Below are 13,666 nucleotides of genomic sequence, written 5' to 3' on the forward strand. Positions count from 1 at the left end.
ATAAAGAACCCCACCGCCCGCTGGGCTGGCCGTCGGGCCTCGGTGCGCACGCGCGTTGCCAGGGCACCGGGCGGCGGCGGCGGCTCGGGCCGGGCTGGCCATGCGGGCCGCGCTCACCTGGCGCGACCAGGCCGAGCACTGGTGAGCGGGCCCGCGGTCACGGCCCCCGGGCGGCGCCGAGTAGCGGTACCGGCCCGCCGCGGGGCGTTCTCCCGGCTCTCGTGACGGGGAGCCAAGGCCGCGGTGGGGTTCTTTATTCGCCGCCTGCCTGCCAGCAAGGGGATCCGCGTAATCCTGCTGTGTGTTTGTCTTTCCCGTAGCATTTATGACCTGGCGTTCAAACCCGACGGGACTCAGCTGATAATTGCTGCTGGAAACAGGCTCCTGGTAGGGAAGCGGCTCCCGTGCTTGTCCCTTGCAGTTGCGGCTGTACGAGCGTGGCTTCTTTCACCATAACTTGGGACCTTAACCTACCCCAAATCCTCTTGTTGCTAGTAGCGCAGCCCGATAGCTGCGTATGTATTAGTGCAGGCTCTCTGTAAGGCGTTCTGAGGCTTTTTAACGTTTCTTACCCAGCTTTAAGCTCAGCTCCCAAAAATAAAGTACTGGCATTGCTGGTGTCTTGTCCTCGCACTTCACGAAGCAGTCTGCCATCCGCTGACCTTCACCCACCGTCAGCGTGGTGGCGTGGCACACAGCGCTTTGCTCTTACAAGTGCCGTGGAAATCTATGAAACGCTCATTTCTGTCCGTGCTTTGAGAGCGGCTTCAAGCAGGGCTCCCATCAAGCTCCCTGGGTCAGGCTGCCTGCTGCTCGCCGTCAGCAAGAGCTGCTCACAGTCTGCTCCAAAGCTTTCGGATGGGATGGGTGTGAGAACTGGGATGGCTGGGTGGATTGCACAGCTACAGAGAGAGAGTTGGAGCTGAAGGAAGGCAGGCTTCTTCATCTCCAGTACTCACAGGGTGGTACATTTGGTTATGGTCCTTCCCAGTAGCTTACTGTGTTTAAATACCTAATGTGAGGAAGGAAAGGGATGAAGCAAGGTGAACAGGCCAACAAAAAAAAATTGAATGGAAATTTCATTTGTGCATGTGTTTTTCTAATGCTTAGTCTTCTTTCTTTCTAAATGTTGGAAGAGAAGCGTTACGTTAAGGAAAACTGCTTTTCCACCTTAAAATGCCTTGTTTTGTGTGAATTGTATTGCATGCAAAAAAAACAAACAGATACAATTTTGTTGGCCTTAGGTAATTTTGTGTCATAGTTCTCATTTGGAAGATTACTTCTTTTCCCCTGTTGTTTATACAGGTATATGATACTTCTGATGGAACCTTAATTCAACCTTTGAAGGGTCATAAGGACACGGTATACTGTGTGGCTTATGCTAAAGATGGTAAATACCCCTTTTTTAGGATATCGTTAGTCTGTTTTGAAAAGTGCATTGTAGATCCATTTCTTACTGCAATTTATAAAGAATTCAGCATTGTTCTAGTAACAGCATTTGGAACACGTGTGCATGTGGTGCTCCGTTTTGTTTGTTTTTAGTCGGGAGTTCAAAATGCCTCACAAATGCTGCGTGCAGAAGGAACGACTGTTTTTTTTTTTTACCTGTAAGGCTACCTGTTAATCCAGGAGGTGTAGTCCCCACCTCCCCTCCCATTATACATCATGAGGTAATGTCAGGAGAAGGCTTACCCTAGAGATCCCTCTTTCTAGTACTCCACTTGCCTTGAATTTTTGTTCCAGTAAGTCCTCTCCCAAAGCTTCCGAATCTTCTGATCCTTCATACGTTAGCATGCTCAGTACAGGTCGTCTTACGTTTCTAGTTTGTTCATTGCTTCTGGTGCTCATTCTGTGAGGAAGCACTGTGTGTGGGTTCGAAGGACTTACTCTCAAATACTAATATTTAAGTTAGAGCCAATACCTTTGAAAATATATCACATTTCTCCTGACACTGGTAACAAATCTTCAACCTGCAGCGTTGGAAAGACCATCTCCTTGCTTGTGTTACTGGGCTTTAATGAGGCAGTCTCCAAAGGAGTATCAAAATAAAGCCACTGGAATTTCACGTAGAGAAGTGCAGCCGCATCAAGACACTTACAGTGTTAGGCCCGTTATTACTTGAGCCTTGTCCAGCTCAAGAACATCTTGCTCTCTCTTTGGTTGAATACTTGGAGTGCAAAGGATTCTTGTGTATGCGATTTAAATTATATTTAATTCCTAGGCAAACGTTTTGCGTCTGGCTCAGCTGATAAAAGCGTGATAATTTGGACTTCAAAGTTAGAAGGAATTCTGAAATACACGTAAGTGATGCCTTTTAGTTCCGTGCATCTCAAATACAGACTTTGATTATGCACTCTGCTGTCAAAGAGTAAGTGATGTGAGAGTTGGAAGAAGGTTAACTAAGGTCAGAGAAAATGCCAGTGGCTAATGGGAGAGGGAAGAGGAAAAGAATAGTCAAAGTACCTGAATGAGGCAGGAAAGCAATTAAAGGCTTTACAGAGGGTGGGAAGGCTTAGATTAATCTCTGAATTTAGAGAGCTGGCAAAGAACTAAGGAAACTTTGTAGGCTGAAATGAAATGAAATAGAATATAACTGATCTGTATAATAAACCAACTTAATATATAACTAGGTCAAAGACCAAACTAAAGGTAAGGCTTGGTACTTTTTCTCTGGGTACTTCCATGTTTCTCTTGCTTTGTTTAATATGTCATCTCTTTTGAGGTAGATCTTCAGATTCTGTTTCTGAATGTGTGTACAGTTATTACCAGTTACTGTACACAAGCTACTGCACTAGTAAGGAGCATACCCAAGCATACTTAGAGTTTGGACATAACCTTTAATCACATCTCGCAAGCCACCACCTACATACATTTTTAGCTGATCTCGATGAAACGCAGTGAATCCTGCCATTTAGAGACAATTTTTTTCAGTTTTTATTATTGATTTAGTTTACAGTAATTGCAGATTAATTTGATGTAATACAAGCTGATCAAGTTATTTCTGCCATCTGGTGAGCCTTTCTGCTATCTTGCTGAAAGTCAGAAAAAGGCATTTAAGAGTGATTTATTGAAATGCGATTGTAACTTCATTCTAGGCATAATGACTCCATACAGTGCGTTTCATACAATCCTCTTACTCATCAGTTGGCATCCTGCTCTTCCAGCGATTTTGGTATGTCTTCTCACTTTTCCATTAAGTCACTAAATTCCATAAAAGTTGTATAGCTAAGCTAACCACAGATATGTACGTCTCTTTCTATCCAGAAGAGATACGTTAGTTAAAGTTAAGTACATTAGATTCTTAATTATGTCACTTAAAATCAGTTGGAAAGGACTGTGTAGTGACATGTCCTAGAATAAAATGTGCTATATTACTGTGATTTTTCCAGAGAGACCCTTCCTCTGTTAGATATTTCCCCCCCTTTACTGATTGTATAATGTGTATTTAAATGTCCTTCTAACTGTGATTGAGACTTTGATGCCTTTGAAGTCCAAACTGAGTTTTGACAATATTCATTTCTGTTCTGAAGACTGGTAAAAGCTTACCTATAATTTACTTTGGCTTTTTGTTTTAATCAAGGTTTGTGGTCTCCTGAACAGAAGTCAGTCTCTAAACATAAAGCTAGCAGTAAAATTACTTGCTGTAGGTAAGTTTTAATAATTACCTGTGTCATTTAAGTTAGTTTCAGTACAAATAGTTCAAATAATATGCAAGCTTAAAGGAAAAAAGTTCAAGCAAAGTAGTTCAATGTCTGTCAAGACAGGGTACCTAGTATGAGAGGGGCTCTCCTAACTTGCTGAGTAGTAGCATTGTGTATTTTATGCTGCTCTGTCATTTTCATTATTAAAATATTTTAATGGTATTTTGAATGTTCCAGTAGAAATAAGACTAATTCTCATCAAAGATGATTTGTTCTTCCTTGTGTTGTCTTCTCAGAGAGCTGCTTTTTTTGTTTGTTTGTTTCACTTTAAATAGTAAAGGGTCTGGGAGGTTTATTTGGTACTGCTAAAACCAACCTCGTCAGAAAGTACTAGGGAAGTGCTCTGGTTTTGAGCTGATGTCTTAATTTCTCTCTCCATCTGTTTAGCCAACTTGTGCGGTAACAGCACAGGGAAGTTGGAGGAAAGATAATTACACTTTTTTTGCAGAGCTGTTCATCTCCCGTGTTGTTGGTATTTGCAGTAGGTGATACTACTTTTGTGGGGAACCTGGAGCAAGGCTACATTACTTTGTGTAAAGTCATCCAGCTTACTACAGTGGAGACAAGAATAGAAGCACGTCTCCTCTAACCCAGCACCATGCAGTTTCAGTGTCTAAATGTAGCTTTTAAAAGTCTGGTTTACTGTCAACGATCTCATTCTCAAAAATGTATGTGTTAATTAGCACGATAGAAGTATTGCAAGCGGATGATATCTTTATTTTTTTTCTGCTTTATTTGTGTGTGTAATAAAATGTTCTTGCTGTGAACTGCATGCTGGTGCCATAAATGTGGATTTAGGTGCATAAACAAATTACAAGGATTACTGGCTATATCCCAGAACTCCCTTTTAGAAATATATAATACAATCTATTGTCCCTATTTGAGTATGCCGTACCATTTTACCTTCCTGATGCTTGTTTTTAGTAGTTTGCTCTTCTGTATGTGTATGTTTTATCAGCTGGACAAATGATGGCCAGTACCTTGCTCTGGGGATGTTCAATGGCATTGTCAGCATACGGAATAAAAATGGTGAAGAGAAAGTCAAAATAGAGCGTACAGGGGGCGTTTCGTCTCCAATATGGTCAATTTGTTGGAATCCATCCAGGTAAATAATTTCATTCTTCGTGTTCTTTCATGCCGACTATCTAATTCTTGGTAGCAGATAGATTGATAGTGGAAAGGTTTGACTTTTAACCGTGCTGGAACAGATTAATGGCAAATATGTTACTTTTGATATTCTTTGTGATGATGTATTGGGGTTTGTCTTTGCCAATGTTTAATTACATGGAAAAACTGGGAACAAATTCTGCTTAGGTATCATAAACGTTTCTTTTGTCTTTGTTGTTGTTTGGATTGGGGGAGGGAGGGGGGAACCTGTTTGCACTTCAATTCAGAGGCAATATTGTGACATATATGTGAATAAACAATTGCTATTGCAGTAGGTGGGAGAAATTTTGGAGTAGAGCAGCTCAACAAGAGGAGTCAGATAACAGCTGTGTAGAGGAGATACCAGAATTGAAATCCAGGCCTGGCAGTAGACAGTGTAGTGAGACAAAGATAGAAGACCACAAGGAAGAAGAGACCCCTATGGATTTCAACTTGTGAGTGAAATTACAAAGGAACATACATACATACAGATGTACATATCTGTATTACCCAGAAGAACGATTTACAAAAAGCAGCAAAGGCAAAGAGTATTTATGCAGGTTGCAGAACCAGGTATTCAAAAGTTAGGAAATCCTGGATTAAGAGTTGCTGGTATAGTACTGATTTATTCTGCCAGTATATGTTCATTGTGAGATACTTCTTAAGCACGCATGTTGTTTTTTCTCACAAGTGCATGCCTTGGACATTGAGCAAAGGGAAGGGGCTTACTGAACAGTTAGCTTTTCGGTAGTTTTTTTTTTTTCAGCTTATGGTTAGAAGCATTATTTGCAGCAGAATGCTCAGATTTCCATCTCCCTTCTTCCTAAGCAAGAATATGGAGAAGGTGACTCTAACGTTTTGTTCCAAGCTGGACAGATCGTGTCAGAGTACCAAAGTTAACAAATCTGATACTGAACCCTTTCCTCGGTATGCTGCTGGTCTGGCAGGAACAATTTCCTTTTCTGCCTTGCGTTCTCATAGCTGTAGTTCAGTTTTGCTTAGCTGTATTGTTTTTGACATTACGGTGACTCTACTAGTGTAGCTAAGATCAGAATCTGGGCCCAGATGCTTCATTTGTTTAAAGGACCACTATTTCACTGTACCTGCTACTTACATAGCAGAATCAAGCTTTGCAGTTATTCCTGTAAAGGAGACTGATCTTTCTTTTGTCTCTAAGCCGTCTTCCTCAGTTTTAAATGGCAAGATTTCTCTGCTGTACTTCCATTTAGTGGTTGTAGGTTTTTGTTAGTTTTTTGTTTGTTTTGAGTAATTTGAAATATATTCTGCTATCCCATTACTTGGTTCTGTTGCTCTAAGAAATTTACGAATAAGTTACTATAAAAATTACCATTAACTTTTTTTGTTGTTGTTAGAGATGAACGCAATGATACTTTAGCTGTAGCCGACTGGGGTCAAAAGCTTTCCTTTTATCAACTTAGTGGCAAACAGGTATGTTTTTGGAATGCAATATGGTATTTATGATTCTGCTTTGTGTACTGCATACAGAGAGCTTGTATATCAAGGCTTTATTAGTTACATTAAATGTTTTCTGTTCTCCAGGCCTGTAATGAATCTGTCATTCCTCACCACCTCACACCCCCCAAACTAGATATTTCTCTTAGCTGTTGCATCTCCTGTGGCAACTCAGCTACTGTCTTAAAATTCTTGTATTGATGCCTTTACAGCTTTTGTGACTTTTGGATGTAACTTAGAACTGCCTTTTGGAATATTGAGATAGACAGTGTTTCTAAGGTATTGAAAAGTTGTGCGTGGCTGGAGAGACGAGGAGAATGGTCTTGGTGACAGCAGTTGCCACTAAGAAAAAGATCCTTGTGTTTATTTTCACCTGTTATTGTTGCCTTGGAAAATATTAAATGATCCTTTTGTTAATATTTTTTATGTATTTTTCATTTCCCTTGTAGATTGGGAAGGACAGAGTGCTCAATTTTGACCCTTGCTGTGTCAGCTATTTTACTAAGGGAGAGTATATTTTACTGGGAGGTTCCGATAAACAAGTTTCACTCTTCACGAAGGATGGTGTGCGTCTGGGAACCATAGGAGAGCAAAGTAGCTGGGTGTGGACATGCAAAGCTAAACCAGACTCCAACTATGTGGTGAGTAGGTACATTTTACTGATACTTTCGCAGACAATGAGCCATAAGGCAAGACCATACATTTTCAAATCCATTTGTCTAGTCTGTATGTCCTTACTTAGACAACAGAACCTAAACACTGTTTAGTGAGCTCCTAAAATATTTCAGCTACCACTGAAATTAAAAATATCCTGCAGAAGTAAAACGTGGGCTGCAGTATGGCAGTAAATGAGTGTAATTCTTGCTTTCAGATGGTAAGCGTTTGCTGCATTTTGATTTACAAAGAGGGGAGTTTGGGGGGGGAGGAAAAGGAGGAGGAAAAAAAAAAAGATAATGACTTTTAAGTTGACCAAATCTAGTTCCATGATGGGAAGAAAATGTTTGAGTTCTGTTTCTGTTTGGAGTTTCTAGCTTTATACCTCGTGGAAAATACCAGCAGGGCACCCGTTAGTCATAAACGCTGCAGTCTGTGCTAATACACAAATGTTAAGAGATGCAGAGCAGATTTAAAACACACAAACTAAAAACACTAAAACCACCACCATAAGCAAACAAACAAAAACAACAACCCAGAACATAAACTTAGTCTATGATAGCATCAGTCCTTGCTTTGCACTACAAAGGTCAACAGCGTTTTTGACACTGTTTTAGTACCAGTAAGCTGTACTTGCTTTCAGTCTATACATTATGCAGGAAAAGGTACATAATGCTCATCAATACTACAAGTTTTGCCAATTCTCACCTACACGTAACAATTAACTAAAATTATTTTATCTTTGTGTTCAGGCAGTAGGGTGCCAGGATGGAACAATATCCTTTTATCAGTTGATTTTCAGCACTGTTCATGGACTTTATAAAGATCGCTATGCTTACAGAGACAGCATGACTGATGTTATTGTCCAACACCTCATCACTGAACAAAAAGGTAATTTCACACTTCCAGGACAAAGCTTCACTCTCGTTACTTTTTTTTTTTTTTTTTTTTTGTATCTATCAGAACGCTTGGAATACATGCTTCATATACCAGTCAGATTGTTGTCACTTTCACAGTAAAATTGAGGATCCTTTTTGCAGGATGAGAGTGCAAACTTCGGTTCTGGAGGATCAGTGCTGACAAGCTTAAGGAAAGATATGGGGATTTGAAAGGATGATGGGAGGGGCAGAAGCTTTTAAGATAAGATTTTAATCTGTGCAAATGAGATAAAAAATACCTATATATATATAGGTGTATATATATATATATATTACTTGCAACCTCAACGGTTTGTGTTGATTTTTGTTTTTGTGCTCATTTGTTTTTTTATGGGAAGAGGTCAAAATACTGTTCTGGAATGTGCAATAAATAGTTGAAAAATAGCAAAAAAAGTTGAAATAAATAGTGGAGGAAGATAACCACCTATCCACGTAACAATTTATATAGATGCAGAAAAAGAAACGTATCCTAGGAGCAATCTGCTTTTAAATATAGGTGCTTCAGAAAAAAAAAATAATAACTTTATACGGAGTTTTTCTGACTTAGTCTGTTATTTCATGTCAGCTTATACTGTGTTTTCTTTGTTTTTCTTTCCCTCTAGTTAGAATAAAAGGCAGAGAGCTTGTAAAGAAAATTGCAATCTACAAAAACAGATTAGCCATCCAGATGCCAGAGAAAATCTTGATTTATGAACTATACTCAGATGATTCTTCAGATATGTATTATCGGGTGAAGGAAAAAATAGTAAAGAAATTTGAATGCAACTTGCTGGTTGTATGTTCAGATCACATAATTTTATGCCAGGTATGTGCCTTAAAATTAAAAGTAGTCTTGGGGTATACTGAGACTTGAAGGTGGCTTTCCAAATAGCTGGTAGGAAAAGTTTGATATCATAAGGGGAAAAACTGTAACGGTTTGTATTGTTAGACAATACAATGTGTGGTGCTGTTACGATGTACAGCGCCGACATCCTAAGCTATAGCTGTGGCATGGCACAGGCGGCTCTGCTTTAGTAAAACAGTTGCCATAGAGAACTGTAGCACGCAATGTAGGGAAACTTTTGGGCAAAGGTGAGCTGCAGAAACAGGTGTGGGTTTTTTGTTTTTGCTTGTGTGTTTGTTCATAGCAATAAGAAGCTTTAAAGAATTCACTCTGTTAAATTGACTGACGTTCTGATTTTTTTGTATATAAAATGGGCACACACAGTATAGGTATAAATGCGTAACCTCAGAGGCACAAAGGTTTTATGCAGTATTGTGTATGTTACTGTGTCTTTAGGAGAAAAGATTGCAGTGCCTCTCATTTAGTGGTGTTAAAGAACGGGAGTGGCTGATGGAATCTCTTATTCGTTATATTAAAGTAATTGGAGGACCTCCAGGAAGAGAAGGCCTCTTAGTTGGTCTAAAGAATGGTCAGGTAACACATAATGTCTGGTATGTGTCTTTTCACTGAAAATAAAACCTGTTTAATGCTCTTTGGGGGAGACCTTTAAGAGCAGCATGTTTTCTCATAACCTAACTTTTTATTTGACGGAATCTCATCTTGCGTTTAAAAACGATTGCTTCTTTCTTTCATTTTCTCTGGTTACAAAATTTATGCAAACTTGTGTGACTTTTAAGCCCATATGTTGCTAGAACAACTGACGAAAACAGAGGTCGTGGTGAACTGAGAGACCATTTGTCATTGGAGGGGGTGGTGGTGTGCATGCGTGTGTCCTCTGAGAGTTGCAAACTGGAGCCCATAGATGTTGATGTTAAGGACAGAAGTAGAGAGGAATTTGAGATCTTTAGTGTCTTCTGTATCAATGTTATACTTTCCTTTAGTCATATTTTAATGTAATTGTTAAAGTGGAGGACTAAAAATTTCAGGATGTTCAGCAAATGTCCTATTTGTATGGGCTTGCAAGCTAGAGTTTGTTTGGAAAGAAGTCTTGACTTTCAAGATACCTCAAACTGAAAGCATTTTAGTAATTTTATTTTACAATTTCTCTGAAAAAAAAAATGCAATTGCATACTTTATACAGCATTAGCGTTTGTACTCACTGTGTGATTCCTAGTTCTATGAACAAAAACTTGACTGACTTTGGTTTCAAATACGTCTAGATTCTGAAGATATTTGTTGATAATGTTTTTGCGATCGTCCTGTTGAAGCAATCCACAGCTGTGCGCTGTCTGGATATGAGTGCATCACGAAACAAGCTCGCAGTGGTTGATGAAAATGATACCTGCCTAGTGTATGATATTCATACCAAAGAGTTGCTGTTTCAGGTAAAACTCAGTCTTGTTCTCAATCCCTAAAAAAAAAGGGGGGGAGGGGGTGAGGAAAAGATTGAGAAGACAGAACATAACAAAAGTTTTAAGTTCGAATAACTTATTTAAGCCATTAATCTCAGTTTGTAGAACGTAACTATTTCTCAGTGAAAACTACTGTTTTAGAGTTGGTAGATGAGGAGTTAGAAGACAGGAGATGTGTGAGCAACAGCTGAATAAAGAACACTTTAACAAGTGACTCTTTGAGGTTAATTTAGAGCTCTGTCCTGGTTCCTTTTCAAGTATTAGTGTTAACAAGAATTTGGGCTTTATCATAATATGAACACAAAGCCTAAACTTATTTTTTATGTATTCCAAGACTATAAAATGAATAATAATTCTATCTTTATTGAAAGCTTAAGAGTCCCTCTGAGTGTTTACTCATTTGAAGTATTTTCAGAGAATGCTGTATAGAAAATATGAAGTGCTACAAAGACAAGGTCTGTAACTTTCTTTTAGTTACAGGCACAAAAATGATCAGTTCAGTGTCTTGGCTAGCAAACAGTTTATTATTGTTATTATTAGTATGTTCTACAGTTTGATAGTATAGATAATTATCAAATGCAAAACAAAAGACAATTATAGCTGTTGAAATGTAAAATATGGCTCTGTAAATCTGTTTAGGAATATACGAGGCTTTAGATTATTGCAAAAGTAAATAATAAATACGTGTGTGTGCATGTGTGTGCGCACATACCCAGGCTATAATAGGTCAAGTGTCCTATCTGAAGGATGCGTATTTCCTAGGAAAGATTATGTGGTTGTACGTGTTGTAATCATCAGTTATTTTGTCCATTAGGAACCCAATGCTAACAGTGTGGCTTGGAATACACAGTGTGAGGATATGCTTTGCTTTTCTGGAGGGGGTTACCTCAATATCAAAGCTAGTAACTTTCCTGTCCATCAGCAAAAACTTCAAGGCTTTGTTGTGGGTTACAACGGCTCCAAGATCTTCTGTCTTCATGTTTTTTCTATGTCAGCTGTTGAAGTTCCACAGGTAATCCTTTTATCTCATTAAGTGTTGCTTTACATTTCATAAACATCAGTGTTTAAGAAGTAAAGAAGCTTTTCTGAAATTTACCAGTATTCTGTTACCGAAATGTTTGCAATTACAAATCTTCTTTATTGCCATATAAGATATATTGCTAATCTGTTTTATTTTTATTTGATCATAATGAATCTAATTTCCTTTTTGCTGTTGATTCTTTGTACTTCTCTACTTGCAAATGTATGTGTATATTCATCTTTGCTTTTAAATTTATGGTGCGGGTGTTACCTTTTCCTGTATTTTTAATGTAGTCTGTGTACCTTTCTTCAAGTTTTTCCTTATGAGTACATCAAATACTGCGTCATCTAAGTGTATTTAGGTAATATTTAAGCTGCATGCTTTAGTATGACCGTATCATGCATGTGTAGTCTTTATATTCCAAGTTTATAAATTGCTGTCCATGAAATGCTATTTTCTATATTATGGGAAGCAATGGAAGGGTATAAAGCAGTCTAAGAAACAAACAAACAAACAAAAAGCTTCTGACTCACTTCTGACCCACATTTTTGTGCAAGATTTGAAATTCAGGGTCAATGAAGAAGGCAAATGTGCTATGTGCTTCTGTTGAACTAATGGATATCCTGTATTAGATCCCTGTCCATTCTGTAGACGTTACGCTGATTAATTAATTAGACCCCTTAATTGAAGTTTGGATTGTCCAGCATGGTTGGTAGCTGTGAGATACACCAAGCCTAGCGTGCTTTTTTTTAGTCTATCTTTGGAATGCTTTAGGCAGGTTATTAAAAAGTATACCTTGGTGGGAGAGAGTACCAAAAAGTATACAGCTTTGAGATAAATTGATAAAAGTAACATGGAGACCCATATGCATCCTTTCTTTACTTGTAAACCCAGAATTGAGGAAGCAGCAGCGCTCTGTGCTCATTCAGAGCGTTTGAACTGCAGCTGCAGGTCCCAGAGCCTTGTTGTGTTTGCATCAGCCTGCAGCAGTTGACAGCGTTTCTCCTTAATTTGCTTGTAGGGCAGGTCCTTAGGAGAGGCGAGCATCTTCTGGGTTTAATAGTTTCAGTCTTGGTAAAACAGCTTTGTCATCAGGTTGGCACAGTGGAGTTACTTTTACTTCCTCATGATGCTCCTTGCTGTTGTGTTTGAATATTTGTAGGGATGCTTCGTCCTGGTCTGTTGGGTAACTTGTCATACTTGGAGCCTTTGAGAACAAACTACCCCCTCCTTTGCTCTGTCTTCATAGTATTTTCTTTAAAAACAAACAAAACAACAAAAAACCTTCATACATAATATCTAGCATTTACAATGCTCAGAGGAATCTGAAAAATTCATTAACTACTTCCTAATGTGCTGGGAAGTGAAGACTTCATGGTGGATGAGTTTGGAACATAATTAACCGGGCTAGTCTGAAGATACACTGATAATTCCCCCAGAATGTTATTCTGCATGTTGTGCAAAAACATACATTTATTCCCTGTGGAATTTCATAAAAATTGTGTTTGGAATGTAATTTTTTTCTGACTGTATAGCTAATTTCACAAATGTACCTCAGTATTATGCTTTCTAATACATATTTTTCCAATGGAAATCCTCAGTCTGCACCCATGTATCAGTATCTGGAACGGAAAATGTTTAAAGAAGCGTATCAAATTGCATGCTTAGGAGTGACTGATGCTGACTGGAAAGAACTGGCCATGGAAGCCTTAGAAGGACTGGAGTTTGAAACAGCTAAAAAGGTAAAGTAGTTATTCGCTTGATTAGCAGATTTATTTATTTATTTATTTTGCTGTCATTGTTGTTTCTTTTTTTTTTAATTGCTGGAATATGAAGTGGTGTTTTTGTGTTACTATCTTACTTGTCCTAGGCGTGGTCTGTGTTATATACAAGATCTGGAGATGAGGTTTTAAACAGATCCACTTTTTCTTCTGGATAAATGCCATGTTCTAAATAAGTGCTAAATATGAAGAAAGGCTTCTTACATCTGCTGGAAAATGAGCTGATGAATTTGAGGAATAAAACTGGGAAGTTGTTCAGTGGTGCTGCTCGCAGCCAGGTGGCAGCAAAGAATTTCTCAGCTAAGCCTCCCCCCCAGCGCTATAAATCTCTATTCTTTGTGTCCTCCACCCCAAGTGTTTAAGAGAACCTCAGCTTAAATATGTAGATTTAATTGTTTTTACTTACACGTTAGTTTCCTTTGAGGACGATGATGACAGCATGTCATCATTTTAGTCACCTTCTACCAGGGATGTCTCATTTTTGTGAGTAATATGTAGGTGGGCATATATCAAAGAACAGTTTTCTCTGGCATAAAATACTTTCCCTATTTTTCCTTCAGCATCTTTTTTCAAATAAGAGAGGGCAAACTGAGTTCAATGCCATAAATATTGTATGAAAGACAAAGCATTCTAAAAATATGCAGGGAATGGCCTGCA

General features: G+C 38.7%; 1 protein-coding gene across 5 annotated transcripts in view; it reads left to right on the plus strand.

The window, feature by feature from the left end:
- IFT122 (intraflagellar transport 122) overlaps positions 1-13,666 on the plus strand; it is a 57,832-nt gene that overhangs the window by 25,532 nt on the left and 18,634 nt on the right. For 2 of the 5 annotated variants that reach the window (XM_035337250.1, XM_035337251.1), the window contains exons 2-16: positions 97-141; positions 321-387; positions 1,306-1,390; positions 2,222-2,300; positions 3,096-3,172; positions 3,581-3,647; positions 4,660-4,806; positions 6,221-6,296; positions 6,770-6,961; positions 7,727-7,865; positions 8,515-8,717; positions 9,192-9,329; positions 10,016-10,180; positions 11,022-11,219; positions 12,830-12,970. In XM_035337250.1, the coding sequence (XP_035193141.1) occupies positions 101-141; positions 321-387; positions 1,306-1,390; positions 2,222-2,300; positions 3,096-3,172; positions 3,581-3,647; positions 4,660-4,806; positions 6,221-6,296; positions 6,770-6,961; positions 7,727-7,865; positions 8,515-8,717; positions 9,192-9,329; positions 10,016-10,180; positions 11,022-11,219; positions 12,830-12,970 (1,815 nt within the window). In that variant the 5' untranslated portion in view covers positions 97-100. Of the gene's footprint in view, positions 1-60; positions 142-320; positions 388-1,305; positions 1,391-2,221; positions 2,301-3,095; positions 3,173-3,580; positions 3,648-4,659; positions 4,807-5,140; positions 5,303-6,220; positions 6,297-6,769; positions 6,962-7,726; positions 7,866-8,514; positions 8,718-9,191; positions 9,330-10,015; positions 10,181-11,021; positions 11,220-12,829; positions 12,971-13,666 lie in introns of those variants that run through there. The other 3 variants (XM_035337252.1, XR_004753971.1, XR_004753972.1) reach the window with 3 other exon arrangements.

Source organism: Oxyura jamaicensis, chromosome 12, assembly GCF_011077185.1.
Source record: "Oxyura jamaicensis isolate SHBP4307 breed ruddy duck chromosome 12, BPBGC_Ojam_1.0, whole genome shotgun sequence".
NCBI lineage: Eukaryota > Metazoa > Chordata > Aves > Anseriformes > Anatidae > Oxyura > Oxyura jamaicensis.